Raw genomic sequence first — 21666 nt, 5'->3', positions numbered from 1 at the left:
TTTCCATTAACTTCACTGAGTTTTTGCTCAGTCCCTAACGGAGTTATAATTGCCACCTTTAGGATTACTGCTGACTAAGTAATAATCAGTGATATGAAATATCTTTATACATCTTCCCAACAGATATTTATCTTGGGTGCAGGCTTCTTCCATACTTTTCTGTTCCTTCTCAGCTTTACTTTGAATAAATGCACTATTGGAAATTTATTTGTAATTTTAGGACATAAAATGACAGCTAGGAGAAAAGGAGAAGAAGAAAAAATTACCAATATACGTGATGGTCTTGAGGTCACCATGCTCTTGGTTAATGTAATCAGAGATAATCTTTAAGAATGTTACTTAGCATCTTGATCATTTCTAAACTCAGCAACACTATAGTGGTAGGGCAGTGAACTTTCATACTACATCACTAGCAGATAAAATATTGCCATTGTTAGCAACAGTGTGAGAATAAGCACATAACACAAGAGCTGGAATTTCAACACCCTGGCAAGTATGAAGGTGCAATATTTTAATTTATAAATATATATGAGAATGCTTCAGTCTTAGGGTCTCTAATAGCTGGCATATTTTGATAGCATCATTGATTCCTCCTCCTAATGGAAATGACCTGGCAAGGCCCCATATATTGACTAACCACTCAGACCAAGGGGAAACTGTACCTTAAGTATTCAGAATTGAGCATCAACATTTCCAATATGCGAGTGCCTCAATTTGACACTCTCAGCTTTCGGATTTGTCCATGCTGAAAAATCGTGATCTAGACTCCAAAAAGTCAGGAGATTAAAAAAAAACGAACAATAAAGATGATATGGTGATGGGATGATCAAGGGGTCTGAACCTCAAAGAATAAGCAATATATTATTATTGTACTATAGAGGTGTATCGAGTAAGGTATTTTGTGAAAGCTGGTCGTTAATATCATTGTGAATTGTATGTATTAACACTACATGAGGCATTCTGGATACGCTGATATGATGCTTTAAAGTCTGTGATCAAACAAAGGGAGAAACAGGTTCTCTCCCAGACAGGAGGGAAGGCAGCTCTACCTGTCTAGTGTAAATTAAGCCCTATGGAATCAAAACAAGGGAAGCCCTATTTACATACAAACCAGCAGGGGGATGGGAAGGGAACAGGAAGGAAAGAACAATAGGAGGTCATCCCAACTCTGGGGACAAAACAATGAGTTTGGGGAAATATAAGCAGAAGCAAAAAGCCATTTTCAGATCCATCATTTAGGGGACATAGGGAACAGCACCCTCTGTTCTTTGTTAATATTCTTGTTTTGTTACAAACCCATCTCAGTGCTGTGCATTCAAGTGAACTCAGAGTCTTCAGCTAGCCTAACTGGCTGATGTGGGCTTCATCTCTTTTGAGGCAGTGAATTTAATAATTTCTGAGTGTGTCCAGTGAGAGGGACTAGACACTGCAGGAAGACATCTCTGGGGAACTTGGGAACTAGGTGTGACAGGTTCGGCCCCCCCCAGTCCGGGATGTCACCTGATGTGCTGGGGTCTCACTGAGCCCACCCATTCCACCAGCCTGGGCTTGTCACCCCGTTTATGCTGTGCCAGGCCCTCCTCAAGCCTTCGCTAGCGTACACACACACACACACACACACACACACACACGTAAGGCCACACCCAGCTGCAGACACAGACTGAAGTCAGCTCTGTGTGAGAGGGTTCAGGTCGAAGATTCACCCAGCCTTCAAGTGCACACCTCCTTTCGGGAGTAAACCCAAAGTAATATTGTCTTGCACTATATAGAAAGATCTGCATTTCCTCAATAAGACATTAACATTGTTTGGCCTTTTTACTGTCATACCCGAAAGGCTAGTTGTGAGTGTCTTCATTACTGTCTAACAGATCAAGATTTTTAGAATGACACCTCACAAGGCATACTTTGTATAAGACATATCCTAATTACATGACACTGGTGAATATTGAGGTATCAGGGTGTAACACTAGGGTTTAGTGATTGTTACCTGCAAGACCAGGGTTAGTCTGGCAGAATCTTGAAGAGTTTCCTGGCAAGACAGACAGGCTGGTGTGTCAGGGAACTGCCACACACCTTAGCAGCAGCAAAGATCTCACTCTTGCTGAAGTAATGGCAATAGAGTGGCTTACAGTTCTGGGTGTCCCGAGCAAGATGTCACAGGTGCGTTTTTTGGTCTGTCTTGATTTTTGAGCCCCTTCTTCCCCCTTTCCACCTCATCTCTGAGTCAGTTATATTGCCAACTCTCCTACATGTATTGGGAAAGGTGATTTAGGCTCCCCCAAGACAAGAGCTCTTAGGTGCTGCCCAGTGATGAAGAGCTTCCAGCTTCTTCCCATTGTCCAAAATGGGAATTATTTCTTAGTGTCTCCCAGCCCGACACCTGGCCTTCTACCAGCCCAGTGATTAACTATGAACTGTTCCAGGCGCCACATCCCTTCTGTCCCACACTCCCTGCTCCTCCAGGAGTTTTTCAACTCCCCCAAGCCTAGTGTTGCAGGGAAGGATGGGGGAGGAACTGAGAACAGACTGAACTATGGAGGTCTTTCTGCTCTCTCCCTCCTTCCCCTTCCCTTCCTTGAGAATAGTATCAGAAGCTCCCTCCTCTACCCAAAAAACTCCTCTGGGCTCCCGAGGGGGTGCTGGAGGAGGGAGGAGAGTGTGGCTACTTACCGCAGCTGCCCTGATTGGCTGCTCTTCCCCAAGAGGTGGAAAAGGCAGCCAATCAGAGGGGTTTCAATCCTCAAGTAGGGCTAAAATTCTCAGGAGTGCTGTAGCTTCCCATCTCATAGAGAGACTGGTTCCAGGCCCAGCCAAAAATTACATGGCTTGTCAGAGTTGGCAATATTGTCCCCAGTGATATGTAAGCTGCTGGGCAGCGTCACTAGCTTAGGGTTACCATTCGTCCGGATTTACCCGGACATGTCCTCCTTTTTGTGCTAAAAATAGCGTCCGGGGGGGAATTTGTAAATCACTCAAAATGTCCGGGATTTCCCCCCCCCGGCAGAGCAAGGCACGGCTGGGAGGGCTGCAGGAAAGTCAGCCGCTCGCATGGGGCTCTGGCAGACAGAGCCCTTCCCCCTGCAGCTTGCCAGGCTGGACTCCGGAGCAGCTGTAGAGGAGCTCCTCCTCCCTCCCTGCATTCTGAGCCGGCAGCTCCTCCTCCCCGGCCGCCCAGTGCCCCGCTCCGGCAGCACTGTGCAGGGCCAGGGACCGGGTTGTGTGTTGTGCTGGGGAGCGCAGCCACGTGTCCGGCTCGCACAGAGCCCAACACCATGTTCTGAGCAGCAGGGTAAGGGGGCCAGCGGGCAGGAGAAGGGGCACGGAGGTTCTGGAGGGGGCAGTCAAGAGATGGGGGGGTAGGGAGTTCGGTGGGGGGGCTTTTGGGGGGGAGTGGAGAAAGTTTTGGGCAGTCAGGGTACAGGTAGGGTCCTGGAGGGCAGTTAGGAGCAGGGGTCCCAGGAGGGGGCAGTCAGGGGACAAGGAGCAGGGGGGTGGGGGGTTGGGAGTTCTGGGGGGGGCTGTCAGGGGGCAGGAGTGGGGAGAGGGATCAGAGCAGTCAGGGGACAGGGAGCAGAGGGGTTTAGATGGGTTGGGAGTTCTGGGGGGGGGGCTGTCAGGGGGTGGGAGTCCCAGGGGTCTGTTTGGGGGTGGGGGTGTGGATAAGGGTTGGGGCAGTCAGGGGACAAGAGGCAGGGAGGCTTAGGTTGGGGGTGGAGTCCTGGGGGGCAGTTAGGGGCAGGGGTCCCAGGAGGGGGCAGTCAGGGGACAAGGAACGGGGGGAGGGTTGGGAGTTCTGAGGGGGGCGGGAAGTGGGAGGGGCAGGGGCGGGGCTAGGGCGGGGCTCCTCCCGTCCTCTTTTTTGCTTGCTGAAATATGGTAACCCTACACTAGCTATGCAAATAAAGCTACAAGGGTCTTTTTAATGCCCTTTCCACAGGGCTTGTTCTATTGTCCACAAAACAAAAGCAAATCAACTACAACAAACTCTAGGCCATAACCCCCAAGAGCTTTCCTTGCTTCAGATGGACAGGAGGACATATCCTTTCCCCTTAGCTCCACTTTGACCCAGCTCACCCTTCTTTTTTATACTCTTCCATAAGAAGTCATGTGGCCAGCCAGGATCTGTTAACCCTTTTAAGCTTGCGGCACCTTTACCTGGTCACAGAATAGCTACAGGTATTGTTTGCTGGCAGAATACTGAGAGAAAACAGCAGTAGAGAGAAGTAAGCAGACTCAGCCGGACTCCCAGGATTTTATAAAAGGAGGTTGGGGGGAATGGGCAGAACTTTTACACTAGAAAAGTTCAGACCTATATGAGGGCACCATTGTCACCCTAATTAACAGCACTGACTCAGGTGAGTTGACCTGAACTAGGAAAGCAGCATTACACATATGGCCAAGAAATAGGCTGAAAACAGAAATATTTTGATTCAGGTATGCTAATGCCATGTCTAAAGGGAGTTGCACTTTAGTTACCTCATGTCCCTATTCTTCCCTCCTTTACTCCTGGGGGAATTCTGCACCACTGCATGTGCACAGAATTCATGTCCCCTGCAGATTTCTTTGCTTCCCCGCAAAAAAAATGACTGTGACAGAGAAACAAAGGGAAGCTGCAAGAGCAGTCACACATCACGTGCTAGCAGTGCAGGTACATTGTTTCAGGCACCCAAAGAGGTAAATCACAACAACCCAGCCAGTGACTTCTACCCTGAGCCGGGATCAGCTGCTAGTCCCATCTGGGCTGGCAGCAGGAGAGGACGAGACTTCCTCTTCTCCTGCAAGCAATGGCTGGGGCTGTGTCAGACCCACCCCCAGAAATCTCCCCCAGCTACAGGAAGCTGAGCATCCTCCCCTGCTTTCAGCTGTGAGGGGGAGGGTTCACTGTATGGGGAGCTGCTCCCCCATCCACCCAACCCCTGTTCATCCAGACCTCCCACACCCACACATCCCTGCCAAGCCTCACCCGGTACATCGAGAACTCCCCTATCCCTCCATACCCAAACCCTACCCCACTAAACCTCAACCCCTGCATCTGGAGCCCCCTGGCATGCAGATCCCCTACCTCCAGACCTCTACCCCTGCACCCAGATCACCCACCACTGATCTCCCTGCACTCAACCCCGGACCCTGATGCCCCACTCCCTGCCCCACACTGAGCCCCAACATCCAGACTCCCATGTCACTGATCCCCAACTAGCTGAACCCAGCCCACCAAGCCCCACTTTCCCAGCACCGAGACCACTGCACCCAGACCCCTCCACTGAGCCCCAACCATCTTCACCTGGAAGCCCCTGCAGAGTCCCATAGCCCCTGCACCTGGAACTCCACCAACAAGCCTCTGTGCATCCAGATCCCCCAACAACTGCACCCCCCCTCTGAGCTGCCTGCATCCAGATTGTCCCACACAGAATACTCTCATCCCCCACACTGAGCCCTTCTACACTTGGATCCTGCCTGGTTAAGCCTGCCTGCCCGCCCCACACCTGGTGCACCTGGCACAGAGGAGCAAGGCCCCAGCGTGTTTCTGGGGCAAGCCCAGACCTTGTGCTGTGCCAGGGTCATGTGCAGCCTCGCTGCTGAGTCGGTGTCTGGTGGGGGGGAGAGGGGAGAGGGAGGCTGCAGAGTGATCTCCCACTTTCATGCAGCCTGTGACCTGTGCTCCCCACAGCCCTGCTGGAGCCTCTGGATTTATTTATTGACAAATGAAACATGCAGAATTGTAAATTATTGTGCACAGAATTTTTAATTTTTTGGTGTGGAATTCCCTCAGGAGTTCTTCCTTCCCCAGCTGCACTATATCTACTATAATGCACCTTGCCAGGTCCAAAAGAGGAAAGGAATTGTCTTGCATGAAGCTGGATACGTTCTTGAGTTCTGCTCGTCTTAGTGGTGCTCAAGTGGTGATGCACCAGCTGAAGGTAACGATATGTGAGAAAGGTTAGAAAGATACCGGTGGGGAGGGGGAGGTTCTTTTAAAAATACTGCATCAGCTGCAAAGGAATCTATTGTGAATTACCCTGGAATAGAAATTTTAGGAGTTGTTTTGATTAAAGCATATATTCAGAAAATATCCAAAGGGCTTTTGTATTAAATGATCTTTCTTTTGGGGGGCATTTGCTTTTTCAACAAAAAAAATCTCAAAACTTTCCATGGAAAGCACATACTTGCCTTGAACATTTTAATGTAGTAAAAAAAAAAAAAAAAAAAACCACACACCACAAACCTGATTTTCCAGTTTTCACAGAAGTGTACGGCTGGAAGGGACCTCAAAAGGTTATCTAGTTCAGTCCCCTGCCATGAGGCAGGACCATATAAACCTACACCATCCCCGAGAGGGGTTTGTCTAACCTGTTCTTAAAAACCTCCAATGACAGGGATTCCAAAAATCCTCTTGGTAACCTATTCCAGTACTTAAATTTATCCTTATAATCGGAAAGTTTTTCCTAATATCTAACGATTACTTGTCATCTTACCATCAGTGGACATGGAGAACAATTGATTTCTTTATAATAGCTCTTAACATATTTGAAGACTTATCAAGTCACCCCTCAGTCTTCTTTTCTCAAGAAGAAACATGCCCCCCCTCTTGGTATTTTCTCTACACCTCCCTTCCCCCACTTTAAGAAAAAAAAAATCCTCCTAGGTCAGGTTTTCTGAACCTTTCACCATTTTTGTTGTTCTCTCCTGGGCTCTCTCCAATTCGTCCACATCTTTCCAGCTTAGGCCCCACTAGTGCCGAGGAGAGTGGGACAGTTACCTCTGTCGTCTTACATATGACACTCCTGCTAATATACCACAGAATTAGATTAGCCTTTTTACATAACTGCATCACTTGTTGGTTCATATTCGGTTCATGATCCTATAACCCCAAGATCTTTTTCAGTAGTACTATTGCCTAGCTAGTTATTCCCCATTTTGTAGTTGTGCATTTGATTTTTCCTTCCTTTCTTTCCTTGCACTTTATTGAATTTCATCTTGTTGATTTCAGACCTGTCTGTCAAGGTCGCTTTGAATTCTAATCCTGCCCTCCCAAGTGTACAGTCTTTCAACAAGTTGTGTACCCACCTTATAGTAACTTCATCTAGACCACATTTCCCTAGTTTATGAGAACATCATGTGGGGCTGTTTCAAAAGACAAATCAAGATATATCACGTCTAGTGTTTTTCCCCCTCACCTCGACTGCCCCCCATCCACCAGGCCAGTAACCCTATCAAAGAAGGAAATTAGATTGGCATGGCATGATTTGTTCTTCATAAGTCCATGCAGACTATTACTTATTACCTATGCTAGGTGCTTACAAACTGGATTGTTTAACTAGCCCTAATTTTACAGATTGGGAACTGAGCTACAGGGAGATTATACATATGTCTACACTGCAGTTAGAAACCCATGGCTAGTCAGTGCCAGCTGACTCAGACTTGTGGGGCTCAGGATAAGGGGCTGTTTAACCCTGGTGTTGATATTTGGGGAACCCTCCCGCCTCACAGTGTCCGAGAGCCTGGGCTCCAGCCCAAGCCGAACATCTACACCACAATTAAACAGCTCCTTACCCCAAGTCAGCTGCCACGAGCCAGTCATGGGTTTTTAATTGCAGTGTAGACATATCTTAAGTGACTTGCCCTGGGTCACACAGGAAATCTGTGGGGGAGTTAGAAATAAATCACCCAAGGCCCAGCTGAGTGCCATAACCTCTCTCTTTATCTAAGAGCAGGCATTTCTGGATTCCTGGAAGTCAAAAAAGTGCTTACCCAGACATGTTGTATATAGAAATCCACAGATTTGGGATAATTAGTCCAGCATACAAAGACTGCATCTGTATTTCTAAACTTAGCATTCAGACTGAACACAATTTTGTGTTAAGTGAGTCGGATTTGTGCAATAGAGAGGATTACTAATACTGACAAAGAAGGTGAGCCATATAGGGCATGCCTGCACTGCACACTAAGTCCAGGTCTGTGTTTCCAAGCCCATACTTGTGGTTCCACACTGCACCATAAACCTGAATTTACAGTTGCTGGACCCAGGTCTTGCAGACATGTTAATCATTCAGAACAGTCATTCTGCCTTGGGTCTGTGGATTGACCTGTGTTCACACTGCAAAATGATAGAGCTTGGACCTGAGTCACAGCAAAATTCAGGCTCTGACCCACACTCCCAGCAGGGTTCTAGGTCCCGGTTCCTGAATGCTTGCTGATCTGAGTCAACCTGATTTGTGTGCAGACAGAAGTGGGGGCTTGTGCTCAAGCTTGAATAAAAGCCCAGGTTTAATGTGCAGTGCAGACATACCCTCAGATTGAGGGTACATAGTCACTACATAGCTAAAATCGGCAATGCTGCAATTGATACAGTGCGTCTGGTGAAGACATGCTGAATCAATGGGAGAGCGGTCTCCTGTCGATTTCTGTACTCCACATTCCGAGAAGTGTAAGGTAAGTTAACAGCATGGTGTAGACACTGTGGTAAGTGAATCTAGCTATGTCAACTTCAGTTCGGTTATTCATGTAACTCGAGTAGTGTAGCTTAGATGGATTTACTGCGGCAGTGTAGACCAGGCCTCAGTAATAACACCAGTCTAAGAAAATGAAACCCTTATTTGTTTCTTTTTTTAAAAAAAAAAAAAGTAGTGTAATTTATATTTTGGATATACAGTTAAGCCATGGAACACTGCACCTACACTGTGTTACATGACATATTCCAGGACATTTTTTAATGAGATTACGTCATTCTTTAGACCCAGGGTTACCAGATAGCAACTGTGAAAAAATGGAACAGGGGGTAGGGGGTAATAGGTGCCTATATAAGAAAAAGTCCCAAAAATGGGACTTTTAAAAACAGGACATCTAGTCACCCTATTTAGGCTTTCACATTAATAAAAATAGAAGTTAACAAGCTGGTCAAATCCAGGCCAAAGTTACAGTAGCTACCTGGAAATGCCCTTTACATATCTATCATTGCTACCGAATCTAGGCATTCCCAGGTCCCCTTTGTACCTCTGGGAGGGATTTCACAAATAAGCAACTAAAACCATTTTCAAAAGAGAAATAAGAGAGTTTCCCATTTAAAAAGGTAAGCTACTGAAACTGCTAATCAGTTTTGTAAGAGGTGCCTAGTGAAATAACTTTGCAGATTAATGTGCTTATTGTTATAATACAGATGAGGTGATCTGCTGGGAGAGGGTGGAGTGCCAGCAGTGAAGCATTAAACTGCTTTCCTATTTTAAGCATTAAATTGGTTCTTTACTATGTCTTGCTTGTAAAACACAATCCCTTTTAATCAGGATTTTATAATTTTATATTTTTCTTCCCCATCCAGGCAATTGTGTCATTAAAATACTGATTTATTCTCGAAGCCATATCTGTAAACCCATTTAGAGCCGCTTCAAAGTAGAAAACAGCTTTTTGGAAGGCTTTGTTGGGCAGCTTCCTAGTGAGGTGAAAAACATCAGCAGCAAAATAACTACAGCATGTGCATACTTTATGGAACCAGTCCCCCTTCCCCCCAGCATACACAAAATCACTTTTAAACTATGCACTCTTTTTCCCAGAGAGGAAATTCAGCTTTAAAAAGTGAGTTTGTGTCTTTATTGGTCTACAGTGGGAATATTACAAAGAGAATAAAGCTTGAAGTTTATTTCCATAGTATTGTCACCTTTGCTGTTTACTGCTTATATACTTACTAATCACTGCTCCAGCATATACAGTAATAGCTCTTCCTCTCCCTGCACAAACCCACATTAGTATTATGGGGAAGAATACAAATACAAAGATTTCCTTTTGATTGCCTTGGCAGGAGAATAGAAACCACATAGATATAGATTGGCTTGTTGTTTCCTTATGCTCCCCCATCTGTTTGTCTGCACCTATTGTCTTTGTCTTATACTTTTGTTCTGTGTTTGTCCAGCACTTAGCACACTGGGGTCCTGATTCATGACTCCTAGGCATTACTCCAATACAGCTAACAACAGATATACAGACCAACCAACCAGGGCTAGTTTGTGTGTCTTCAGCACAGTCCTGAGCTGGGGGTTGTGAAGAGCCTCACCAGGCCCAGGCTATTCTCATCTACCCTAGGAATCATATTGACACAGACCCACCCAGAGAATTAGAGCCGGACATTGTCTTGGGACATCTAGACTAGAGAGGCTGAGCTCAGCAAGCAAACTGTGTGTGTGTGTGTGTGTGTGTGTGTGTGTGTGTGTGTGTGTGTCACACACACACACACACACACGAGAGAGAGCGCACTAGCTCAAAAATAAGAGGCCTCAGTGTCATCGTAGTTTCAGAAGACACCAACAACCTGTCAGCTCAGCATTGTATTCATGTAGCTAGGATTTCTGTTGTCAGTTATTTGGCCCCACTGTGCCATGTGGTTTCTTCATTTTATGTTAGTTGTGTAAAGAGCAAAAGACATAACCATCATGTAAAATAAACCCATATCACTAAGAATATACCTAGACTCCATGTCACGTCACTGGATTTCTACTCTGAGAAGAACCTACCTGCAACACCCAGGATATCTGCTCCCGCTCAACAGAAGGGAGACAACACTTTCTTTTTCTGCTAGCTATTTCTCATTGAAATCTTGAGCTAAGAAGAGATTTTGTATATGGCAGATGGAATTTCTATAAAGATAGTCTCATCAATTGGACCAACCGCCAAATTATGAAAAGACCCCACTCATTTCATGTGGGAAGAGGTCATTGCATGTTTCTGTTTCACTGTTCAAAATAGAATAACCAGAGTCCATGCTATATTTTCATACTAATCCACACACACACACACACACACACACACACACACACAGTCATGAACATCTAAATTAAACTTCTCTTTAGCTCGATATTGTAATGTGAATACTTCTGTATTATATCAGTCATTTGTTGAATTGCAGATGCAAGTTTGTGTGCAAAAAGAAAGTAATGTAATGTCAAGTGAACTACATTATAGTACATGCCAAACTAAAAATTTTTTGGAACCATTTCAGTACTCAGAGCAGCAGATCCTATAGACTGTGATTCTGTAACTATACAGCAGGAAGAGAGGTTGTCATAGGGTTACCATACGTCCGGATTTTCCCGGACATGTCCGGCTTTTGGGGGCTCAAATCCCCGTCCGGGGGGAAATCCCCAAAAGCCGGGCATGTCCGGGAAAATCGGGAGGGCTCGGTGGTGCTCGGCCGGGCCGGCGGTGCGGGGCCGGGGGCATGGTGCCGGGCCGGGAACCAGGGTCACAGTGCCGGGCCGGGCGCGGGGCCGGAGGGAGAGCCGGGGGCGCAGTGCCGGGCCGGGAGCCGGTCAGCCGGGCCGGCGGGGAGCCGGGCCGGCGGGGAGCCCGGTCAGCCGGGCCGGCGGGCCGGCGGGGAGCCCGGTCAGCCGGGCCCGCGGGGAGCCCGGTCAGCCGGGCCGGCGGGGAGCCGGGCCCGCGGGGAGCCCGGTCAGCCGGGCCGGCGGGGAGCCGGGCCCGCGGGGAGCCGGGGAGCTGGGGGGTGCGCCGGGCCGCCGGGGGCCGGCAGTGCTGGGCGGGCCGGGGGTGGTCGGCCGGGGGCCGGGGCCGGCACCCCAGGGCCCGAGCCGACCCAGGCTGGAGCCGCTGGGGGGCCAGCCTGGGCCGCGCCTCCTCCCCCCCACATCCCCCTTACCTGCTTCAGGCTTCCCGCGAATTAAATGTTCGTGGGAAGCAGGGGAGGGGGCGGAGACTTTGGGGAGGGGGCGGGGTTGGGGCGGGGGTGTGGGCGGGGCTGGGGGCGGGGCCGGGGGCCGTGGAGTGTCCTCCATTTGGAGGCACAGAATATGGTAACCCTAAGGTTGTGTGTCACTATAACTATCATTAATAAAGGAAGAAAAGCCACATTAAATTTACTTCCTCTAGGGTTTTATCTTAAGAAATGAGCTATTTGAAACAGAGCTATTTGGGTTCTGGTGAAACTCCCCCCTAATGAAATGTTTGTTAACCTCAGCCAACTGGCCTGGGTTTCAGCCTCAGGCTTGCAGGGATATCCTGGTGCCACCCCCACCAGCATTTTTTCTCCCTGTCACTTTTCAAAGGGAAAAGCTTAAAACAAGAACATCCTGTTCAATAAATAAAAATAACTCTTTTGGAGTTTTTTTGGGAAGAGTGACATTGGCCACCAGTCTAACGCTTTGTGAGATCTGGCCAATTCACCTTTAAATGGGGCAGATATCATAAAAGGATTTTAAAAAAAATCCCATTTTAAAAAATTTAAAAACAGACTTAATTATTGGAATTAAATACAGGTTTATGTTTAAAACTAAACATATTTAAAATTAAATTTGACATTCTGACAACCTATGTTAAAGCCTTTGCTCACTATAATCTATAATAATCAGTTAAATTAAATGTTGAAAAATATTAAGTGATAAATGTTTGCTGCTAAAGTTTTAAAGACTGTCAAACCACTAAACTGATGGAAGTCATTGGCTGAGCACCTGGAATCAGAGTTTGTTGAAATGCTAAACAGTTTTTGATAGTTTTTCTGTCTTAGCAGAAGAAGCTACTGCTAAGACAGAAAAACTATTTCCTCCATTTCAGTTTATTCAACTGGTTCAGTTCAAGGACTATTTCATTCAAAGTTAAGAAATTAATTGAGAGTTGAAAAAGCAGGAAAGCCTGTTTTCCTCTTCCAACCTATGACAAGAAATTAGGTGTGAGAAGGAGATCTACTTATTCTAAAATTGTGAAGGACATAGTGACAGAAATAATAAGTTCAATCTGTTAACTACACAGATTACTTCTTTGGTGTAATAAATCAGCCAGTTTTAGATGCAAAACATGTTTTGATACAACAGAGTTTTTTCCTTATCCAGCACAGAAGGTAGTTTTATTTAGCAATTTAAAAAAATAAATACTGCTTTCATGCATTTAACTGAATAGAGCTTGACACAAATGACAAGTACAAGATCAATCACCTAGTAAATAAATGCATCACTCACCTTAATACAAATGCAAAAATTAAAAATCTGAATAAATGTAAAATAAGCTATATAATTGCCCAAATAAATGTGTGATATAGATAGTGAATCCTCCTGGCTAGTTTAAAAAAAACAAAACCACCCACGACCAAATTTAACATAAGGGCTGTATTTAGTTGCAAATCAACAACTTTCCAGTGGCTACCAATCAATGAGAATCAATGCATCTTTAGGAAAATAAAGGACACGTGCAAAACAAGATTAAAATCAATTATTTAAATTACAGCTTTAAATCAGCAAGCAAGAAACCTTGATTTAAATCCACCCACCACATCATTAAAAGGCTTCATTTACCTAACGTACGTACGTGTGTGAGAGAGAGAAAAGCACCATTGTAACAGGATCTGTTTAATGTGACAACATAGTCCTACTATAAAAAGAAGTTACTAGTGCAAAACTTGTGCTTTTGGGTGAAATCTCTGTTTTGGATGCTCATTTCCTTTATTCTGCCATTAAAAATGGAAGCTAACGGCTAAAATTCTTTACACATTGTCAAGACAAAATATCCTTACACATCATCAAAACTAGATAAATATCAACCTAACAGGTGCCACTTAGAACCTGCCTTCTCTCTCTGTGCTCAGAGGCATGCTTCAATGTATGCTGTTAATGGCCCTGTGCTGCAATACACACTTTAACTACTGCCATAAGCAACCAGAATTCCATGAAGTCAATGCAGTTGCTCCTGTCTACTCGAGTGGTGATATTTGGCCTGATGAGCTGAGATAAGGGAACAGTAGCTGATTTAGAATTCTCAACCTCCGCCCTTTAATGTTTTTGAGGTCTTTTTTTCATAACTGGATTATGGAAAAATATAAAAAGCTACATTACAAAGGAAGAAAAAAAATGTTCAGCACACTGATATCTATAAAGCACATGTCAACAAAAGGCAACAGAAAATTGTATCACTTCACCTACCATTTTCTTTTCTTATAGTTTTTGTGCAGATTTGAAACGCCTGTAATTTGTCTCCAAGTCAGATATAAAACTGCAATTACCAACTAAACAAAAAAGTTTAATTGCAGTTCTAGTGGTCACCATTAGGCAGCCTGCAAGATTTGCCAACATTTACAACATAATGAGAACAATGTGTCACATGAGGTATATTCTGAATATGAGAATCAAACTTTTCTGAATAACTTTTTTCCTAATAAAGGATGGGCAGTTTCCAGTACCTGGTTCACAATGAATAGCACTGCTTTCAAAATCACAAATTAAGTTTGTGAATGAGAACAAGAAATCAGAAAATTTGGGACTAGAGAGGAAGGAAATGGGGGGAAAAAAATCAAGATGGACATAGGAGCCAGCAGAAATGACATTAAACATAATGGATAAAATTGAGGAAACAGTATATAAGATCATACAGTGGGACTAACAGTGAAGCTATTGGGGGGAAAAGGTCTTTCTGAAACCATCCTTGGCTGTCAGTGAAAAAACAAAAGTAAGAGACTTCAGCTCTGTGTAGGTCTATTCAGCAGTGTAGATTTTAAAGTTTGCCTTTTGACATACTGCTAAGATTAAAAGGAATCACACACCAGGAAAAGAGCACACACGTGTGTATAGAATCATAGAATCATAGAATATCAGAGTTGGAAGGGACCTCAAGAGGTCATCTAGTCCAACCCCCTGCTCAAAGCAGGACCAATTCCCAGCTAAATCATCCCAGCCAGGGCTTTGTCAAGCCGGGCCTTAAAAACCTCCAAGGAAGGAGACTCCACCACCTCCCTAGGTAACGCATTCCAGTGTTTCACCACCCTCCTAGTGAAATAGTTTTTCCTGATATCCAACCTGGACCTCCCCCACCGCAACTTGAGACCATTGCTCCTTGTTCTGTCATCTGCCACCACTGAGAACAGCCGAGCTCCATCCTCTTTGGAACTCCCCTTCAGGTAGTTGAAGGCTGCTATCAAATCCCCCCTCATTCTTCTCTTCTGGAGACTAAACAATCCCAGTTCCCTCAGCCTCTCCTCATAAGTCATGTGCTCCAGACCCCTAATCATTTTTGTTGCCCTCCGCTGGACTCTTTCCAATTTTTCCACATCCTTCTTGTAGTGTGGGGCCCAAAACTGGACACAGTATTCCAAATGAGGCCTCACCAATGTCGAATAAAGGGGAACGATCACGTTCCTCAATCTGCTGGCAATGCCCCTACTTATACAGCCCAAAATGCCGTTAGCCTTCTTGGCAACAAGGGCACACTGTTGACTCATATCAGCTTCTCATCCACCGTAACACCTAGGTCCTTTTCTGCAGAACTGCTGCCTAGCCACTCGGTCCCTAGTCTGTAGCAGTGCATGGGATTCTTCCGTCCTAAGTGCAGGACTCTGCACTTGTCCTTGTTGAACCTCATCAGGTTTTTTTCTGCCCAATCCTCTAATTTGTCTAGGTCTCTCTGTATCCGATCCCTACCCTCTAGTGTATCTACCACGCCTCCTAGTTTAGTGTCATCTGCAAACTTGCTGAGAGTGCAGTCCACACCATCCTCCAGATCATTAATAAAGATATTAAACAAAACCGGCCCCAGGACCGACCCTTGGGGCACTCCACTTGAAACCGGCTGCCAACTAGACATGGAGCCATTGATCACTACCCGTTGAGCCCGACGATCTAGCCAGCTTTCTATCCACCTTACAGTCCATTCATCCAGCCCATACTTCTTTAACTTGGTGGCAAGAATACTGTGGGAGACAGTATCAAAAGCTTTGCTAAAGTCAAGAAATAACACATCCACTGCTTTCCCCTCATCCACAGAGCCAGTTATCTCATCATAGAAGGCAATTAGGTTAGTCAGGCACGACTTCCCCTTCGTGAATCCATGCTGACTGTTCCTGATCACTTTCCTTTCCTCTAAATGTTTCATAATTGATTCCTTGAGGACCTGCTCCATAATTTTTCCAGGGACTGAGGTGAGGCTGACTGGCCTGTAGTTCCCCGGATCCTCCTTCTTCCCTTTTTTAAAGATGGGCACTACATTAGCCTTTTTCCAGTCATCTGGGACCTCCCCCGATCGCCATGAGTTTTCAAAAATAATGGCTAATGGCTCTGCAATCTCACCCGCCAACTCCTTTAGCACCCTCGTATGCACAAACACACCCTGATCCTGAATCTATTTGTGTGGTCTCTGTATTTGGGTGGAGTCTCATTGACCTATCCATATCAACCCAACCATATGCCACTAAAGGCTTTATACCACAATTGTGCATTTGGTGTTTGCTATATGTCCCGCAGGAAAAGAGGGAAAGAAGGTTTCTTCTGTTTTTCCATAGCAATTCATCTTTAAATCAGATGCCTTAGTTACTGTGAGAACAAACAGCATTTTAGAAACTTACAAAACTTATGCAACACCCCAGCCCTTTCTGATCCCTCCAAAAAAAATCTGATCTCATAGGACATTCCAGAACTAGGAGTGTTGTATATTTCATTCTTTGTCCAACAGTATAAGGTACCCCTTCATAGCCCTGATGAGTTGCAAAAATTAGCCCTTAAATCTCTCAGTGGTCCATGATGAAATGTTACAATGGTTTGAGATGCAGCATGGGTAAGAAGAAGAAAATATTACTCTGGCAGGTGGAATGGTCTCTTTGTTTGAATCAGGGCGGGAGAAGTGGGAGGAAGGGTAGAGCGCCATTCAAAGTGTGTGTGTGTGTGTGTGTGTGTGTGTGTGTGTGTGTGTGTGTGTGTGTGTGTGTGTGTGTGTGTGTGTATGTATGTATAACACAGATTCTCCCCCACCTGACCCCCCCTTCCCCTCTCAGGCATGCTCTCCCCTCCCCCCCCCCCAGCAGTTTGACTCCCCTGGCCCATGAGCCCCCCCCCCCCCCCCCACACACACACACTCTAAATCTGAGTGAGTGAGGTTGCAACCTGAAGCATGGGGTTACAGTGCTACTCAGCTTTGGTCCAGCCAAAAAGTGGTTGGGCCTCCACCTTGGTGGCCCCCTCGGCTGCTGGCCTTTCATTTTAATGGCAATAGCTTGAGGCTACCAGGGGTTTCAAATGTTGGAAGTGGTTCCCATGGAGATTAATTATTGGGCAAAGGCCAGGCAAGGTGGTCAAAAGTACATCATAAATTGCATTTATCACATTGCACTTCTATGTATTATATAAATGTCAAAACTACAGATATGATGTGTGCATTAGTATTATTTAAACACAAGGGACTAAAAGCAATCACAGACCCAGAAAAGAACACAAGAAAGGATAAATCAATCTTTATGATGGAAAACGTAAATTAAGTGTATAAACCAACAGTGTTCCATTTGCAGTAGTTTTCTCCACTATCTCTCATCCTTTCATTGTACAGAAAGAAACAAATTACATGATAGTTACTTTCTTCAATTTGTATTAAAAAAAAAAAAAAAAAAAAAAACACACACACACCACATTAAAATTGCATTTTATGTTCTCAATTTCAATTAGAAAAGACTCATCTATCTAGATCTCTCCAGAAGAGAAAACCTGAATCCAGATCAGATGAGAAACAATACTACATGGATACAACAGAGAGCGAGAAGATAGAATCATCCATACTGCAGAACCATGTTCACCAATAGCAGCCAATCCACTTTATTACTTTGATACTCAACAATTATTACAAGCTTAATCCAAAAGGACAAAATGCAAATATTTTCATCAGGCACAAACAAATGCTTCTTTAACAAGATTACTTTGATCAGCACAGTTGTGTGTATATAACTCTGATGGCTGACTTTGCAATACTAATGAAGCATTTCCCCTCCCCCAGGTTTCCTGATGGACATCCCTGGAAATTAAATTTTCAACTTATCAACAGAACAAATAGAGCACAGACAGCAGTACTGCAAGTTTCATCATATTGTGCTGCTGGTGCATCTCAATTTTGACTTGTGTACTAGTGTAGCTTAGTTTCAGCATCCACTTCATATCTGGCCTCTTTGGGTGTGTCTACACTGCAATAAAAGACCCCTGGCACAGCTGTGGCTGGCCCAAGTTAACTGGCTTGGTCTCACATTGCTCAGGCTGCAGGGCTAAAAGTAGCAGTGTAGACATTTGGGCTCAGGCTGGAGCCAGAACTCCGAGACCCACCCCCGTCATGCGGTTTCAGAGCCCAGGCTCCAGCCCAAGTCCGAACATCTACACTGCACTTTTTAGCCCCGCAGCCGGAACCCCATGAGCCAAAAAGTCAATTGACCCAGGCTCTGAGACTCAGTGTCACAAGTTTTTTATTGCAGTGTAGACATACCCTTTGTTGAGAATGCAAATAAGATTCAGCCTGATGTGGAAACCTGTTCAGTAAGGATTCAAGTGAAACTAACAATTCACTTGACCTGAGCCACTGAACAGACTGCAAATGGCAACTACTTTTTGTTGCTGTCAGCCTGGGTTGGATTCAGTTCATTGGCTTACTGAAGAAAAGATGATGTGAGTTTTACTTGCATCTGTTTATAAGCAGGTATCTTAGATAAACACTATTATGGTGAATTCACAGTAAGCTTCTGTTAGCAAGCCAGGATAGTGTGCAAAATATCAAATGTTAATTGATTATAAAAGTAAAGTTCATACTGGTTGTGTATATATTATTACATGTACTGTATCATCTACTGCAGGAAATATACTTATTTGTTCAAAGTTATTCAAAAATACTGTTATTGACCTTTCATTTTTTACTCATTCTATCTGCTCTAGTAACCCCTGAAGTACCAGATTCGGTAAAAATATCAATCTCCCACTCTGCAGAAGTTCCTCTCCACCCTTCTCTCTTCACCACCCCCCCCCCAAACACACACACACAGACAGTTTTTCAGGGCTTACAGGATCCAAAAGATTGGCAGGGCTTTTATAGAATCTGGCTCAAAATATTTTACATTCTTCTATTTTTCATTCCACGTAAAAACATATCTGCCACGACCATACATAGAGACAGGTTATTTTCCAATATCAAAAATGACTGAAGCATTCACTTATATTTGATGAGTATCTCTACTGCACGTGAAGAAGAAACTAAAAATTCAGGTCAACTTACAAATCAGGACAGACAATTTATTGGTCTTTAAAATTCACATCTGAAGTATGGCCATTCACAGTGATGTCAGATATGGAGAAGTTGATTGGGTACATTCTACATTAGTTAATGCATCATACTAAACTCAGGGTACGTCTACACTAAAAACGCTACAGCACTGTGCTGCTTCAGTATAGACACTTATTACAGTGATGAGAGGGGTTCTCCCATCGCTGTAGGTAATCCACCTCCCTGAGAGGCAGCAGCTAGGTCAGTGGAAGAATTCTTGCATCAACCTAGCACAGCCTTCACCGGAGATTAGGTTGGTTTAACCTCGTCTCTCAGACCGTGTGGATTTTTCACACCCCGAAAGACGTTGCTATGCCAATTGAACTTTTCAGTTTAGACTAGCCCTCAGTCGCCACAAACTCATGTTAAAGCACAAATCCACACTGGTCCACTCAGTCACTATTCTATCCTGTTTTAAAATCACTCTGCAAACTTACCTCTTTTGCAATGCCTGCAATAGAGCAATTCAACTATTTTTTGCTCTTTTCATAGAGACAGATATAAAATAGTGGAAGCACCAAGTTATGTATGTGCCTAGTGTAGCTATACTTTTCTATTGCTGCAACACTCCCCCCCCCGCTGTTGCTTTTTCTCATTGTCCATGGCTTTGTGTCTCCTGTGACATGCACACGTCAGGGTTCTGTAAAATAAGCGGTGATCTGAATTTACCTACCTTAGATGTTTCTGGTTCCACCTGCTGTCTCTTGGGTGTCCCTTTTGACTCAAGCACCTTCCGAGTATTATCATTCTTACGCGAGGGCAACTCAACTCCTTCACCTTCAAGTGACAGGTTAAGATCTTCTGTGTGGACAGGACGATCAATGCCATTAGGATTCAGATTGCAATGGATAGCTGAGGAAAATTTGACACATATGGCTTAGAGAGAACACTGCATTGGAAGGAATAAAAATAATCCAATAAGGGAAACATTTATCATGAATTACAGATAGTCACAGGTATCTAGGGCTACTTCTGATCATGTCAAAGGTATCATAGCTTGATATTGAGACAGGATATGGCATTTGTGGAGGAGGAAACAGAAGGAAAAACAAACAACACTGCATAATACTATTCTATTCAGGTTACTGTAGCATACCTACTGAGGTCCCTGAGCATCTCTGTGATCCAAATGCCTTATCATATAGGTCTTATCAGCATGAGCTAAATGCATCTCGTACATTTATTGCAAAGTCACACTGAGTTGGGATGGAACGGAAAGTTTGTTTTTTAAAGTGTAAAACCTTGTTACTTGTTCCATTAAGTTCTCTGCTTAATAAAAGTACTTCAGTTCCTAAATAGTATGGGACACACACATGGGGCACGTACAGCAAATCAGAAAGGCTATTCCAATGAATGAGAATAATGACTTACACAGCTAATTGTCTCCCCTTAAACCCTATGCACCACTGAAAATTAACATTTCCACCATATGAACAAATTAAAGGAACTTAACACCTATGAACACACACTCCTATACATACTAAAGACGCACAACGAGAAACAGGAAAAAACAGAGAAACTTGCAATGGGATTTAGAATTCTGTTGATATTTTAACTGGGTTTTTTTGGTCTGAAATTGCACATTCCCATATTTATGAACTGACAACCTTTTATACAAACAGATAGACTTTCAAATAAACTGATCCTGAGGCTGCTTCCCGTTCATGTAAACAAGTGCTCAGATTTTTACCTTTTACTTTCCGATTACTGTACTTTTTTCAGACATTTATAATTAATGGTCCAATCTCCCTCTGTTTGCAAAAGAGATTAGCACAGGCAATTTTGTTCAATATTTCTTCCTAGGGGGAATGAAACTGAAGAGCCACTAAAGAAAACAATATAGAATTAAAATGTTTTTGCTTTGCCTAAACACTGGTGGTTCTGCCGCCTCCTCTCGTTCTAACCCACTGGTCTCATTTCTACCCGCCATTAGATCAGCCTTGAAAAACTGTCATGGACAACCGAGCTAAAGCAGCATGAGCCCAGAGCCTGGGAGCAGGTACTCTCTTACTAGAAAGCCCTTTCATTAAACCCCAAATGCCCTTTTAAAATCTATACAGCTGAGATTCCAAAATCTTAGTCCAGCAGAAGACTTCAATTAGAAAACAAAGTTGAAGCACAAGCCTGGGAGCCAAGAGATCTGGGTTTCCCTCCTGGAACTTCTATAAACACCTCACATGTCAGACACGCTACTTCATCTGCAAGCGTGCCGCAATTTCTTTCATCTGCCCATTGGCTCTCGGGTGATTATCGAGTGATTGGAAGTCATGGAGGTATAGTTAGGGGAAATTCAGTGTATGAGATTGAAGGCACTACAAAAGTGCAAAGTATCATTGAAAATCTCAACCACGTTCTCCTACAGTAGAATATAGTCTTTTCTTTATCCCTTTACAAAGAAAACTGTTGTGGTGCTGCACAGAAACTATCAGGATTAAATGTTTTCTTGAAATGGAAAAATAAAAATAGAGAATTAAATGTAGTAGTGGTAATAAAGAGCAGGAGTGATACCCAAAGATCCTATTAGGATTATTTCCCATTGTGCTAGGCATTGTAAAAACGTATAGAAAAGCACAGTCTCTTTCCTGAAGAACTTGCACCCTAATCAAAGACAAGATGCAACAAAGCAGT

General features: G+C 44.3%; 1 protein-coding gene across 5 annotated transcripts in view; it reads right to left on the bottom strand.

Annotated features, from left to right (window-relative positions):
• The window catches only part of SAMD12 (sterile alpha motif domain containing 12), a 219729-nt gene that overhangs the window by 177943 nt on the left and 20120 nt on the right, over window positions 1-21666 (bottom strand). For all 5 annotated transcript variants that reach the window (XM_054017288.1, XM_054017285.1, XM_054017286.1 and 2 more), the window contains exon 2: window positions 19712-19890. In XM_054017288.1, coding sequence (XP_053873263.1) covers window positions 19712-19890 — 179 coding nt within the window. The remainder of the gene's footprint in view (window positions 1-19711; window positions 19891-21666) is intronic.

The sequence above is a fragment of the Malaclemys terrapin genome, chromosome 2 (genome assembly GCF_027887155.1).
Source record: "Malaclemys terrapin pileata isolate rMalTer1 chromosome 2, rMalTer1.hap1, whole genome shotgun sequence".
Lineage (NCBI taxonomy): Eukaryota > Metazoa > Chordata > Testudines > Emydidae > Malaclemys > Malaclemys terrapin.
This window is presented reverse-complemented; position numbering and strand designations above follow the sequence as displayed.